Source organism: Macaca nemestrina, chromosome 1 (genome assembly GCF_043159975.1).
Source record: "Macaca nemestrina isolate mMacNem1 chromosome 1, mMacNem.hap1, whole genome shotgun sequence".
Lineage (NCBI taxonomy): Eukaryota > Metazoa > Chordata > Mammalia > Primates > Cercopithecidae > Macaca > Macaca nemestrina.
The window spans coordinates 98,848,106-98,862,119 of record NC_092125.1 but is presented as its reverse complement, the minus strand read 5'-3'; the positions used below and the strand labels follow the sequence as shown (position 1 = coordinate 98,862,119).

General features: G+C 41.6%; 1 protein-coding gene across 1 annotated transcript in view; it reads left to right on the top strand.

Moving 5' to 3' along the window:
- Window positions 1–569: 569 nt before the first annotated feature.
- The window catches only part of LOC105498281 (lymphocyte antigen 9), a 30,761-nt gene continuing 17,316 nt past the window's right edge, over window positions 570–14,014 (top strand). The window contains 3 exon segments of the mRNA XM_071068669.1: window positions 570–699; window positions 4,141–4,266; window positions 4,269–4,469. Coding sequence (XP_070924770.1) covers window positions 696–699; window positions 4,141–4,266; window positions 4,269–4,469 — 331 coding nt within the window. The 5' untranslated portion in view covers window positions 570–695.

Sequence of the window (14,014 nt, the reverse complement as noted above, 5' to 3'; positions counted from 1 at the left end):
CTGTTCTTTGTTTGGAACCCTCTCCCTAAAGTATTTCACAAAATAATACCTGGTAGGGAGACAGAGATAGTGGGAAAGAGAGAGAAGGAAAGAGGGCAAGAGAAAGAGAGAGAGCATATGCACACACATGCTAACCTAAGATGGAAGTGACAGCTTTTTTGTAACCTGATCTCAGAAGTGACATCCCAGCACCTCTGCCACATTCTATTCACTTGAAGCAGGTCACTAAATCCAGGCCACACTCAAGAAGAGGCGATTACACAGAGGCATGAATGCCAGGAGGTAGAGATCTTTAGCAGTCACCTTAAGGTGCCAAATTTAGAACCCAAGTCCCTTGATGTCAAAGCAAGTGATGCTCCACATCAGTCACAAATGAGGCCCTGAATAGACTTGGGACCTTCACCTGCCTGTGCAGATGGGAGGAGTCTGTGGTGTTTCGTATAAACAACCCTCCCTCTGAGACACACACACTTACACATACACACGCATGCACACACACACACACACATATATACACATGCGGAAGCTGTGGTAAGTGCATCCTCCTTCAGTCTCAGATCTGAAAATAGATCATCGTGGTGGCACCAAAGAGTCACACACAAGACTGGGCTCCTGGGCCTTTCTCCAGTAAGCCACAGAGGAGTCAGCTGCAAATATTCTCTTCTGTTCTATGGACCTCTCTCCTCTTCCTGCTCATGGGTAAGTCCACTTTATGGCCACCACTTCTTGCAACTGGTGTTCTTCTGAGGCGGGTTGCATTCCCTGCCTGGGAGATTCTTTCTTTTTTTTCCTTTTTTTAACGGAGTCTTGCTCTGTCGCCAGGCCGGAGTGAAGTGGCGCAATCTTGGCTCACTGCAACCTCCACCTCCTGGGTTCAAGCGATTCTCCTACCTCAGCCTCCCGAGTAGCTGGGATTAGAGGCGTGCACCACCATGCCCAGCTAATCTTTGTATTTTTAGTAGAGGTGAGGTTTCACTGTGTTGGCCAGGGTGGTCTTGATCTCTTGACCTCGTGATCCGCCCACCTCAGCCTCCCAAAGTGCTGGGATTACAGGTGTGAGCCCAATTCTTGTTGGTAAAACCAGGAAACTCCTCGCCTTGCCAGAAATTACTCTGCATGTGTACATACTCGTGTACCATGAAGGGGGTGGCATTCTAGCCCTGGTCTCAAATAACTCTGGGCTCAAACTACATTTCTCTCGCCCTCACACTTTCCTAAGAAATGCCAAGAATGTAATGAGTTTGTTCCTTGTATAGTGTGGATAAAACTCACAGAGGGATCCAGGAAAATCCCCTGATGAGAAGCCACCTAGCAATTCCTAGGGATGGAGATAACTTCTGGAGCTGCTTTCTACATATCCTGCCTTGGTTATCACATATGCCGGCTTTATTACTGAGGCTTCACTGGGGGCCTGGAGGCGGCTGGGTGACCCTCGGCAAGGTGGTGTCTATCTGGATATCCTTTTGTCCTCAACCTTATTCCTCCCTATCAAGGCCCAACTCCTGGGAAACATCTCTCCGCTGCATGGCCCGGAACCCCACTGTCCAGCAGATAGAGCCAGTCTAGTACCCCAGAGAGGATCTCAGCCACCTGGGACTGTAGCAGCTACTGTCCTTCTGTGGTCCCACTTTGTCCAGGGCTTCAGGGATGATGGTGCAGGTAGCACTAGAGATCTGAGAGCAGTGGGAGTTGGCTGTTGGTGCCTGAGGGGAGCTCTAGAAACACTCCTAGATGCAGATATGGGTGAACAAGGAGCCTAGACCTCAGGGCTGAGGTCCAGTCTGACCTCTCTTCACTTTCAATTTTATCTTGGCTCATCAAAAAAACACAGAAAGCAGCAAGGCTGTTTATGTCTACATGCAACCTTTGGGATATTCCTTGATTGTGTTGAGCAAACCTGAAATAAGCTACATTCAAGGTCATCCAAGGCTCAAATGATCATTGCAGTGAATTTCAAACAGATTGGAGCAAAGAGACATATCCTTCAGTCTGGCTCCACTGATTAGGATGACCTCAAATCTCACTCTTTTGATCTGAAAGGAGGATGCTTTTGTATCTCCGAAGAGTCGTTTCAGGAACTTAAAAGGCAGTCGAGTGAAAAGACCCCTCTCACTTTAGTATCAGGAACATCTAAAATTAAATATTGCTCCATCATTTATTAGTGGTGTGAGCCTCTATTTCTTAAGTGTAATAGTTAGTAGAATGCATCACGCAACACTCTTACAGATTGAAGATCTATACACACACACACACATATATATACTGGCACATAGTTGGCAGAAGCTATGATTGTTATTATAATAATCAATTACTGTTATATGCATTCTTTGGAAACTATTAAAAAACAGGTGAGTCAAATTCAGTTATTGCAATCTTTGAACACTCTTTTATGATTTATCCTATGGTGCAATTCAAATAAAATGACTGGTACTGGAAAGCTGTCACTGTACTGGGAGCTGCATTGCACTGTTTTCTGCAACAAGATTTGCCCTGTGAGGCCCACATCCTGTCCCCTCCACTGACAGTCTGTGAGGCTTTGTTTATGATTTTTGTCTGATGTAAGAAAATTTGAAGTCAAAACAAGTCATATACACCCAGCCAAAACCCAGCAGCTTCTGGGCTTCCAGGATACAGATGGACAGTACTCCTGGCCTCCCTACTCCAGGGGCGTCATGGACATAGGATCTGGACTCTGTGACTGATCAACCCTGTAATCTCAGGGAAGTGGCTTAAATTCTCTAAATATCAGCTCCTCATCTGTAAAAGGGGGCTAATTACAGTATAGTTATGAGAATTAAATGAAATAAGTTACATAAAGTACCTAATGCACACATAGCAATCGTAAGCAGTGTCTTCCAGAAGAAAAGGGCTCTCTTTCAGAAAACCTCAAACCAGCCTCACATCAACTCAGCTTGAATCTGCCTAAAGAATCCACCTGACCTGACCTTCTCATGTCCAGTATCCCTAGCCCTGCATGCTCCATAGCTGCCTCTCCACAAGGTGCAAGTGCTTGACTGATGGAGGTCTAAGCAGAGAACCCCCATGACCTGCACCAAGCAGCCTCTCTCCTTCCTGTGTCTGCATATTCTGTAACTTCTGGGTGTTCAGAGCTTGCTTCAGCTTTCTTCCACCCCTCCAGGCTATACTTATGCTCCTTTTTTGTCTCTAACATTTTCTACTTATTTTCCCACCCAGAATTCCTGGTGGAGTCTGGGTCCCAAACCCATTTGATTTGGTCTAGAATTTCCAAAGTTCTCTCCAGAGCCTCAGAAGCCCTGGAATCTGGGAATCCAAGCTGGGGTCACCCAGAAGACACCCACAGGGTCCCTACAAGAAAATTAGCTGCCTTGGCCAAATACCAGCTTCCTAGATGTCTTGGTAACAATGTTTATCAGGAATATGATCTTGCCTAAGATGAGGAAATCAGGAACTGTATTGGTACCACCAGCTATTCCCACCCCCAAACCTGGCCAAGCCAAAGTCAATCTGAGATCCCATGGACAATGAAGGGAAAGATAGGGTGAGGTAGAGCTAGGAGAAGTTCCTTTAGTTCCCGACACTGCTATGAGAATTCTCAAACATTCAGAAAAGTTGGAGCATTTACACTGAACATTCATATGCCTACTACCTACGCTCTAACACAAATGTTTTACTTTGCTTGCTTTATCATTCACCTGTTCATCTAAACATCCCTCTACACACCCATATTTTTAAAAATATGCTCCTTTTTACTTCATTGGCTCTTCACAATTTGCAGCAAACTGCTTTCATTTAATTTTTATCATATCCCTTGAAGAAAGTGGTGCAGGTATGAGCATTTAAATCCTTTAGATAAGTAAACTGATTCACTGAAAAATTCAGAAATGTACCCAAAGTCACAAGGCTAATTCCCCTACTGGAACAGAAACCCAGAAGATCTGTTTCACAGATTGTTGTGGCTACTTTTAAGGGAGACAGTGTTTGGAGAATGGAGGAATTAATGACTTTGCTAGGCAATGGACCTAGAAGAAGGCGGACAACAATCTCATTTCATTTCTCAGCATCTGACATTTATGCCCAATGTATATTCACAGAGTGAAAGAAAGAAGGCTAGCTCAAGGAGTCTAGCTGCTCCTGCAAGTCCCTTTTCTATCTCTGCAGGACTAAGAGCCTCTGGAAAGGACTCAGCCCCAACAATGGTGTCAGGGATCCTAGGGGGTTCTGTGACTCTCCCCCTAAACATCTCAGTAGACACAGCGATTGAGCATGTCATCTGGATTGGTCCCAAAAAGCTCTTGCTTTCGCACGTCCCAAAGAAAATGTAACCTTTATGGCCAAAAGCTACTGGGGCCAACTAAACATCGCCAGGGGGAGTTACTCCCTGTCCATCAGCAATCTGACTCTGAATGATGCAGGATCCTACAAAGCCCAGATAAACCAAAGGAATTTTGAAGTCACCACTGAGGAGGAATTCACCCTGTTCATCTATTGTGAGTTCCAGGGAGCTTCTGTGTTTTGATCTTTTCTTTTTTTTTTATTTGTGCAAATTTATGGGGTATGCGTGAAATTTTGTTATATGTATATAGTGCATACTGATCAAGTCAGAGTTTTCAGTGTGTCTACTGCCTGAGTACAATACATTCTTGTTAAGTATAGTCACCCTACTCTGCTATCAAAAATTGAATTGATTCTTTCTATCTTACTGTATGTTTGTACCCTTTAACCCACTTCTCTTCATCATCCCCCCACCACCCACTCCCTACACTCACCCTTCTCAGTCTTTGCTATCTATCTTTCCACCATCTACCTCCACATGATCAAAATTTTTAGTACCCACATATAAGTGAGAACATGGCGATATGTGTCTTTTTGTGCCTGGCTTATTTCGCTTAAGATAATGACCTCCAGTTTCAGCCACATTGCTGCAAAAGACATGATTCATTCTTTTTTACGGATTTTTAAATTGTTTAAATATATTTAGAGGGTACAAGTGTAGATGTATTGCATGCATATATTGCATGCTGAGGAAGTCTGGGCTTTTAGTCCACCCATCACCCAAAGAGTGACCTTTGTACTCAATAGATAATTTTTCAACCCTCACTGCTCTCCCACTCTCCCACCTTTTGTAGTCTCCACTATCCATTAGTCCTACTCTGTATGTCCATGTGTCCTACTCTGTATGTCCATGTGTACCCATTGCTTCCACTTACAGGCGAGAACATGTGGTATTTCACTTTCTGTTTCTGAGTTATTTTAGCTGGATAATGGCCTCCAGTTTCATCCAGGGTGCTGCAAAAGACATGACTTCATTCTTTTATGGCTGATTAGCATTCCATGATGTGTATAAATATATGTATGTATGTGTATACTGCATTTTCTTTATCCATTCTTCCATAAGGGACACAGATTAATTCTATATCTTTGCTATTGAGAATAGTGCTGCAATAAACATACAAATGCCGGTATTCCTTGCATATATCAATTTCTTTTGTTTGCCTTTGGGTAGATATCCAGTAGTAGTATTACTGGATCAAGTGCTAATTAAATGTTTAGTTTTTTGAGAAATCTTCATATTGTTTTTCATAGTGGCTGTACTAGTTTCCATCCCCACCAAGAGTGTCTAAGAGTTCCCCTTTTCTCCACATCCTGCCAACATGTGGTTAGTGTTTAAATAATAGCCATTCTGACTGGAGTGAGATAATATCTCATTGTGATTTTGATTTGTATTTCTCTGATAATTGGTGATATTGAGCATTTTTTAATACATCTGTTGGTCATGTGTATGTCTTCTTTTGAGAAATATCTATTTATATCCTTTGCCCACTTTTTAATGGAATTATTTGTTTTTTCTTGTTGAGTTATTTGAGTTCCTTGTATATTCTGGATATTAGTTCCCTGTCAGATGAATAGTTTACAAATATTTCTGCCATTCAACAGGTTGTCTCTTCACTCTGTTGATTATTTCTTTTGCTGTGCAAAAGCTTTTTAGTTTAAATCCCGTTTGTCTATTTTTGTTTTTGTTGCCTGTGCTTTTGAGGTCTTAGTCATAAATTATTTGTCCAGACCAATGTCCAGGAGAGTTTTCCCTAGGTTTTCTTGTAGTATTTTTATAGCTTCAGGTCTTACATTTAAGTCTTTAACTGATTTTGAGGAGTTTTTTTTTATATGATGAGAAATAGGGGTTCAACTTCATTCTTCTGCATGTGACTATTCAATTTTTCCAGCACCATTTATTGAAAAGGTGTCCTTCCACGTCATCGAGGGTGACCACTGCACGCTCCTGGAGGGCAGCGGCCTGGAGTCCATCATCAGCACCCTGGCTGAGCCACACACGTGTGAGCGTGCGGGAGGGCTAGGCCTGCGCCCCCAACTGCCACTGGAGACTGCTCCGCCATCCCTACCTCACCGCGGCGCAGCGGGGACTGGAAGAGTCCTGCCGATGGAACCCTGCCCTGCCCAGGGCCGCTGCCCCCCAAGGCTGCTAGACGTAGGCGTTAGGCGTATTCCACCCACCCGCTGCCTCCCATGGCACCTCGGGGACACCAGAGCCCAGCCTGGAGACTTCTGGTCTGTGAAGAGCCGGCGACGCCCGCAGGAACCGGGCTGGGCCTTGTGTGCTGTGGGGTTTGCGCTTGGTCTTTCTCCGCTTGTATTTGCATATTTATTGCATTGCTGGTAGAGACCCCCAGGCCTGTCCACCCTGCAAAGACTCCTCGGGCAGCATGCGGGTCCCGCACACTGCACCCTTTTCTCCAATGTCCCCTGCAGGCGCGGGTGGCCACCCAGGCCTGCTGGCTGCGGCCCTCTCTCAGCCAGGCCAGGCTCAGCCCACTGTGTGGGAGGTCACCAGCCAGTCCCGAGGAGCCGGGACCCCCAGGATGCAGGCCCACAGTGCCGGGCTGCATCCATGATGCGGAGCTGGCCTCCAGCCCTGCGGACAGCCCAGGGCACCAACTCAGTGTTTGTCAGTGTTTCTTTTTCCAAGAAATGATTCAAATTGCTGCTCGGATTTTTAAATTTACTGTAGCTGTCAGTGTACACGTCTGGATCCCGTTTCATTTTTACACCATTTTGGTAAAAATGCTGCTCTTCTCAGCCTCCCCACAATTAAACTGCACGTGGTCTCTTAAAAAAAAAAAAAAAAAGTGTCTTTTCTCCCCAAAGTAAGTTTTTGTTGGATTTGTCAAAGATCACTTGGCTGTAAATCTGTGGCTTTATTTCTGTGTTCTCTATTCTGTTCCGTTGGTCTATGTGTCTATTTTTATAATACCATGCTGTTTTGGTTACTATAGCCTTATGCTATATATTGAAGTCAAGTAATGTGATGCCTCTAGCTTTGTTCTTTTTGCTTAGCATTGCTTTGACTCTTCAGGCTCTTTTGTGGTTCCGTATATATTTTAGGATTTTTTTTTTTTCTGGCCAGGTGCAGTGGTTCATACCTGTAATCCCAACACTTTGGGAGGCTGAGGCAGGCAGATCTCTTGAGGTTAGAAGTTCGACACCAGCCTGACTAGCATGGTGAAACCCCGTCTCTACTAAAAATACAAAAATTAGCCAGGGGTGGTGATAGGCACCTGTAATCCCAGCTACTTGCGAGTCTGAGGCAGGAGAATCACTTTAATCTGGGAAGCAGAGATTGCAGTGAGCCAAGATCATGCCACTGAATGCCAGCCTGAGTGACAGAGTGAAAACCGTGTCTAAAAAAAATTTTTTTTTAGAAAGAAGGATTGTTTTTTGTAATCTGAGAAGAATAAGGTTGGTATTTTGATACAGATTGCATTGAATCTGTAGATTCTTTGGGCAATATGGTCATTTTAACAATATGGATTCTTCCGATCCATGAGCATGGGATATTTCTCCATTTGTTTGTGTCATCTATGATTTTTTCATCAGTGTTTTGTAGTTTGCCTTGTAGAGATCTTTCACCTCCTTGGTTATATTTATTCCTAGGGTTTTTAATAGCTATTGTAAATGGGATTGACTTCTTTCTTTCTTTCTTGATTAAATCATTATTTGTGTATAGAAATGCTACTAGTTTTTGTACATTGATTTCTGTCCTGCAACTTTACTGAATTCATTTATCAAATCTAAGAGTTTTTTGGTGGAGTCTTTAGGTTTCTCTAGATATAAGATCATATCATCAGGCTGAGCATGGTGGCTTACACCTGTAATCCTAGCACTTTGGGAGACCAAGGCAGGTGGATTGCTTGAACTCGGAAGTTCAAGACCAGCCTGGACAACATGGAAAAAACCCATCTCTACAAAAAAATACAAAAATTAGCTGGGCATGGTGGCATGTGCCTGTAGTACCAGCTACTCTGGAGGCTGAGGTGGGAGGATTGCTTGAATCCCGGGAGGTTGAGGCTGCAGTGAGTCATGACTATACCACTGCACTACAGCCTGGGTGACAAAATGACACCCTGTCAAAAAAAAAAAAAATTATACCATCAGCAAAGAGGAACAATTTGTCTTTCTCTTTTCCACTTTGAATTTTTTTATTTATTTTGCCTGGTTTCTCTGACTAGAACTTTCAGTACTATGTTGAATAAAAGTAGTGAATGGGGTATCCTTATCTTGTTCCAGTTCTTAGAAGAAAGGCTTTCAGCTTTTCCCCATTTGGTACAATATTAATTGTGGAATTGTCATATATGGGCTTTATTATTTTCAGATATATTGCTTCTATGCCTAGTGTGTTGAGAAATTTTTTCGTGAAGGGATTTGGACTGTATCAAGTGCTCTTTCTATGACCATTGAGATGATCATATGGTTTTTGTCCTTCAGTCTATTGATGAGATGTATCACATTTATTGATTTACATATGTTAAACCATCCTTGCATCCCTGGGATAAATCCCACTTGATCATGTATTATCTTTTTGATGTGCTGTTGGATTCTGTTAGCTAGTATTTTGTTGATGATTGTTTCTTCTATGTTCATCGGGGATGTTGGCCTGTAGTTTTCTTTTTGTTATTGTTGCATCCTTGTCTGATTTTGCTATCAGCATGATGCTGGCCTCACAGAATGAGTTAAGGAAAATTCCCCCCACTTTGATTTTTAAGAATAGTTTCAGGAGGATTGATATTAGTTATTCTTTGTATATTTGGTAGAATTTGGCTGTGAATCCATCAGTCTTGGGCTTTTCTCTGTTGGTAGACTTTTTCATTACAGATTAATTTCACTACTTGTCATTGAGGTCTGTTCAGGTTTTCTATTTTTTACTTATTCAGTCTTGTTAGGTTGTATGTTTCTAGAAATTTATCAGTTTTCTCTAGGTTTTTCAGTTTGTTAGAGTATAGTTGTTCATAATAGTCTCTGACGATCTTTTGTATTTCTGTAATATCAGTTATAATGTCTCCACTTTTTCTGATTTTGTTTATTTGGGTCTTCTCTCTTCTTTTCTTAATTAGCCTAGCTAGCAGTTTATTAATTTTGTCTGTCTTTTCAAAGAGCTAACTTTTTGTTTCATTGATCCTTTGCATTTTTTTAGTCCCTACTTCATTGAGTTTTGCTCTGATATTTATTACTTCTTTTCTTCTGCTAATTTCGGGTTTGGTTTGTTCTTGCTTTTCTAGTTCCTTTAAGTGCATTGTTACATTATTTATTTGTGATCTTTATACTTTTTTCATGTAGGCATTTATTCCTATAAACTTCCCTCAGCACTGCTTTTGCTGTACCCCATAGGTTTTGGTATGTTGTGTTTTGTTTTTCATTTGTTTCAAGAACTTTTTTAAAATTTCTTTCTTAATTTCTTTGTTGACCCAATGGTCAGGAGCATGTTGTTTAATTTCCGTGTATTTGTATCATTTCAAAGTTCCTGTTAATAATGATTTCTAGTTTTATTCCATTGGAATTGAAAAGATATTTGATACGATTTCAATATTTTAAAATTTGTTGAGACTTGTATTGTGAACTAACAAATAGTTTATCCTGGAGAATGTTTCATCTACTAATGAAAAGAATGCATATTCTGCAGTTGTTGGATAGAACATTCTGTAAATATCTGTTAGGTCCATTGGTCTAAACTCCAATTTAAATCCAAAGTTTCTTTGTTGATTTTTTGTCTAGAAGCTCTGTCTAATGCTGAGAGTGGAGTGCTGAAGTCCTCCACTATTATTCTATTGCAGTCTCTCTCTCTCTCCCTCACACACACACACACACACACACACACACACACACAAACACACACTCTCTCTCTCTCTCTCTCCCTCACACACACACACACACACACTCTCTCTCTCTCTCTCTCTTACTCTCACTCTCTCTCGTAATATTTGCTTTATGAATCTGGGTGCTCCAGTGTTGGGTGTATATTCATTTAGAGTTGTTATATCCTCTTGCTGGATTGATCCCTTCATCATTATATAATGGCATTCTTTGTCTTTTTTTTTTCACTATTTTTGACTTAAAATCTGTTTATCTGATATAAATATAGCTAGCTACTCCTGCTTGCTTTTGATTTCCATTTGCATGGAATTGTTTTTCCATTTCTTTACTTTCAGTCTATATATATTTACTGTTAAGGTGAATTTTGTGTAATTAACATACAGATGGATCATGTTTTTAAATTCATTCAATGATTCTACATCTTTTAAATGGATAATTTAATCCATTTACATTCAAAGTTATTATTGATATGTGAAGCTTTTTCCTATATACTGTTGTTTTCTGGTTTTCTCATATATTCTTTGTTTTTTTCTCTCTTATTGTTTGTCATTATGGTTTGGTGGGTATCTGTAGTGACATCATTCAAGTCTTTCTCTTCACCCTTTGTATGATTGCTTTACAAATGAGTTTTATACTTCTGTGTGTTTCCATCATGGTAAATCTCATCTTTTGCTTACAGGTTTAGGACACCATTGAGCATTTCTTGTAGGACCCCATCTAATGGTAACAAATTCTCTCAGCATTTGCTTGTCTGAGAAAGGCTATTTCTCCTTTTTTATGAATAATTTTCCCAGATATAGTATTTTTGGCTGACACTTTGAATATATTATTCTATTCTCTTCTGGCCTGCAAAGTTTCTGCTGAGGAATCCACCATTAGTCTGATGGGCTTTCCTTTATAGGTGGCTAGATGTTTTTCTCTTACTGTTTTTATGATTTACTCTTTGACTTTGGACAGTTTGACTGTAATGTGCCATGGAGACCTTTTTGCATTGTATTTTCCTGAGAATCACTGAGCCTCCCATATCTGGGTGTCTAAAACTCTTGCTAGACTTGGGGAGTTTTCTTCTACTATTTCATTAAATACATTTTCTAATCAGTTCTTTGTCTCTTTGTCCTCAGGGATAGAAATAATTTGAATATTTTATCACTTTATGTTGTCCCAAATGTAACAAAGGTTTGGCTCATTCTTTTTTATTCTTTTTATTTATTTATTTTTTGTTTGGCTGGATTATTTCAAAAGACCTGTCTTCAAGTTGTGAGATTCTTTCTTCTGCCTAATCTAGTCTATTGTTGAAGCTTTCAAGTATATTTTGTATTTCCTTCAGTGAATTATTCAATTCCAGAATTCTATTGATTCTGTTTTTTAAATATCTATCTCTTTGGTTAATTTGTCATTCACATCCAGCATTGTTTTTCTGAATTCTTTGTATTGTTTTTCAGAATTCTCTTGTATCTCACTGAGTTTTTTCTTATTTTTAAATTTACTTTCATAGGGAAGTCTTTTTCCTGAAAATGTGTCTATTGTGTTGTTGGGGTAGGGCACCCTGGCTTTGATTCTGGGTGCATGCAGTAGTATAGTCTCTGTATGATTTGTCTGGCTGTAAATAACATTAGTGGTATCTGTGATTTCCTCAGTGGGTCAGGGTATGGTTATTAACAGAGGCTGTGGTGAAACTGTGCTGGGGATTGAAATGTCAAGTGGGCCAGTCATCAAGTCACAATGGTGGCAGCATACCTATCTTTATGCCTCAAGGCAGTGTATGCTGTAACTTGTGTTTATGCTTATCAGCAGGCTGATTTTTAAGTCTCCAGTGGCTTGCTCAGATACCGATAATGGCAGCAGTGGGCTGGAGGGTGGTGAGCAGGTTCTCAGGCCCCTGGGAAACCAATGTGGCATGGGCAATGACAGTAGTGGGATGATTCTCTGGGTCCCAAGCAGTGTGCATTGATGTTGACGGTGCCCAAGGCGGTGGATTGGGGTGGGCAATCCCCAAGATGCTGGCCTATGTGTTCTCTTTCCAAGGGGGAAAGGGGAAGCCAAGCTGAGTGGGCTTGCGCTCAGGCCCCCCAGTGGTGAAAGCAGACACCAGCTATGGTACATGGGAGCAGGGCCATCCTCAGGCCCCAGGCAGAGTGCTCAGATGAGGGCAGTAGCAGCCACAGTGAGGCCCTGCCTCTGGAAAAGATGAGGCCAGGTTCAGTGTCCACAGCCTTGGATGGCAGATGGGGAATATGCATCCCTCTCAGCCTCAGTCCTAGGAGGGCTTCCCCCAATTCAGCACTAGCTGCAGGAGCTTTTGCCTAGCTTGCAACCAAGTTGCAGCAGCAACTCACAGCCCACTACTTTACCCAGTCTCAATCACAGCAGCACTCACTTCCTAGGAGCAGAAACCACAGCCCACACCTCTCTTGCTACTTAGTTCTACCCGCAGAGTGCTCCCAGTTCATACTCTAGTCTCAGCAGCAACAGTTTTAGTTTTCCTAACACCTCAGATCCAGCACTTTGGGCCCCAGGACAGCGTGCAGTCTGCCAAAGGCTAAGTTTGAAAATGGTCCCTTACTATAACTGCAGAGGTCTCAGAAAGAGTATGGAACCCTGTAGGAGCTCCCTCCCTGGAGCAGTTCTGCCCCACAGTCTCCCAGCAGCTCCCTATGGTAGCTTCAGGAATCAGGAGGGTCAGAGGGGTCTCATGCGGCCAGGATTGCATGATTCTGCAGTGGGATGTGGGCCACTGGAGGTCTTTCGCTCACCTCTATTGGGAAATCACCTCCAGCTCCCAGCAGATCCCAGCCAGGGAGGCTGTCTCTGTTGCTTCTCCTTCCCTGCTTTTAGTGTTTCCTGTCACATCTCTGTTGAATTCCGGCATTCTCCCTTGGAAAATGTATTTGAAATATGACTGTTTGTATACCACTTTGGTTCTTCTAAGTAGAGGAAGTAGGCATTAAATGCTTCTAGTCAGCCATTTTGAAGCCCCTTCTCTTGATCTTTTATTTTTAAAAACAGACATTCTTTTTCTCCAGGAATTTCTCTCTCTAGGATAAATATGACTACTATATTGATCATTTTTCACCTAATTCCGTATACACAGATGTCAAGATTAGAAGACACACCCATAAATTCCTGACATATATAATCGCCATAATTCATGTAACTTGTCTCCTACTTGTAGAAATACTGTTTCTGCTTATAGAAATATTGTTTCTAATATTTTCTCTTATAAACAATACTGCAATGAATATTCTTGTGCACCTATCTTTTCACGCTTACGTGACTAGGTTATATTCTGATGAATAAATCTAGAATATATACATGGGGTCAAGTTGCTGAATCAAATGGTATATGCGTTTTTTTTTTTGTTTTTTTTTTTTGAGACATCGTCCCACTATGTCACTTAGGCTTGTCTCCAATTCCTGGGCTCACGTGATCCTCATGCCTCAGTGTCCCACGTAGCTGGCACTACAGGTACTTGCCAGCATGCCCAGCTTTTAAATCCTGAATTTTTTATTATTATTATTATTATTATTAGCACTAGTATTACCAGTATTTCATAGAGACATAGTCTCATTTTGTTGTCCAGGCTAGTCTCAAACTCCTGGACTCAAGCTATCCCCTTCCCTCAACTTCCCAAGTAGCTGGGACTACAGGCATGTGCCACCTGTAAAGCCATGTGCCTGGCTTTAAAATCCTAAATTTTTATTTATTATTATTTTATTTTGTAGAGACTGGTTCTCACTATGTTGCCCAGGCTGGTTTCAAACTCCTGGCCTCAAGCAATCCTTCCACCTCAGACTCCAAAGAAGCTAGTATTACAGGCACCACTGCACCCAGCTTAGTATATACATTTTTAATGTTGCTAGATATTGCTGGA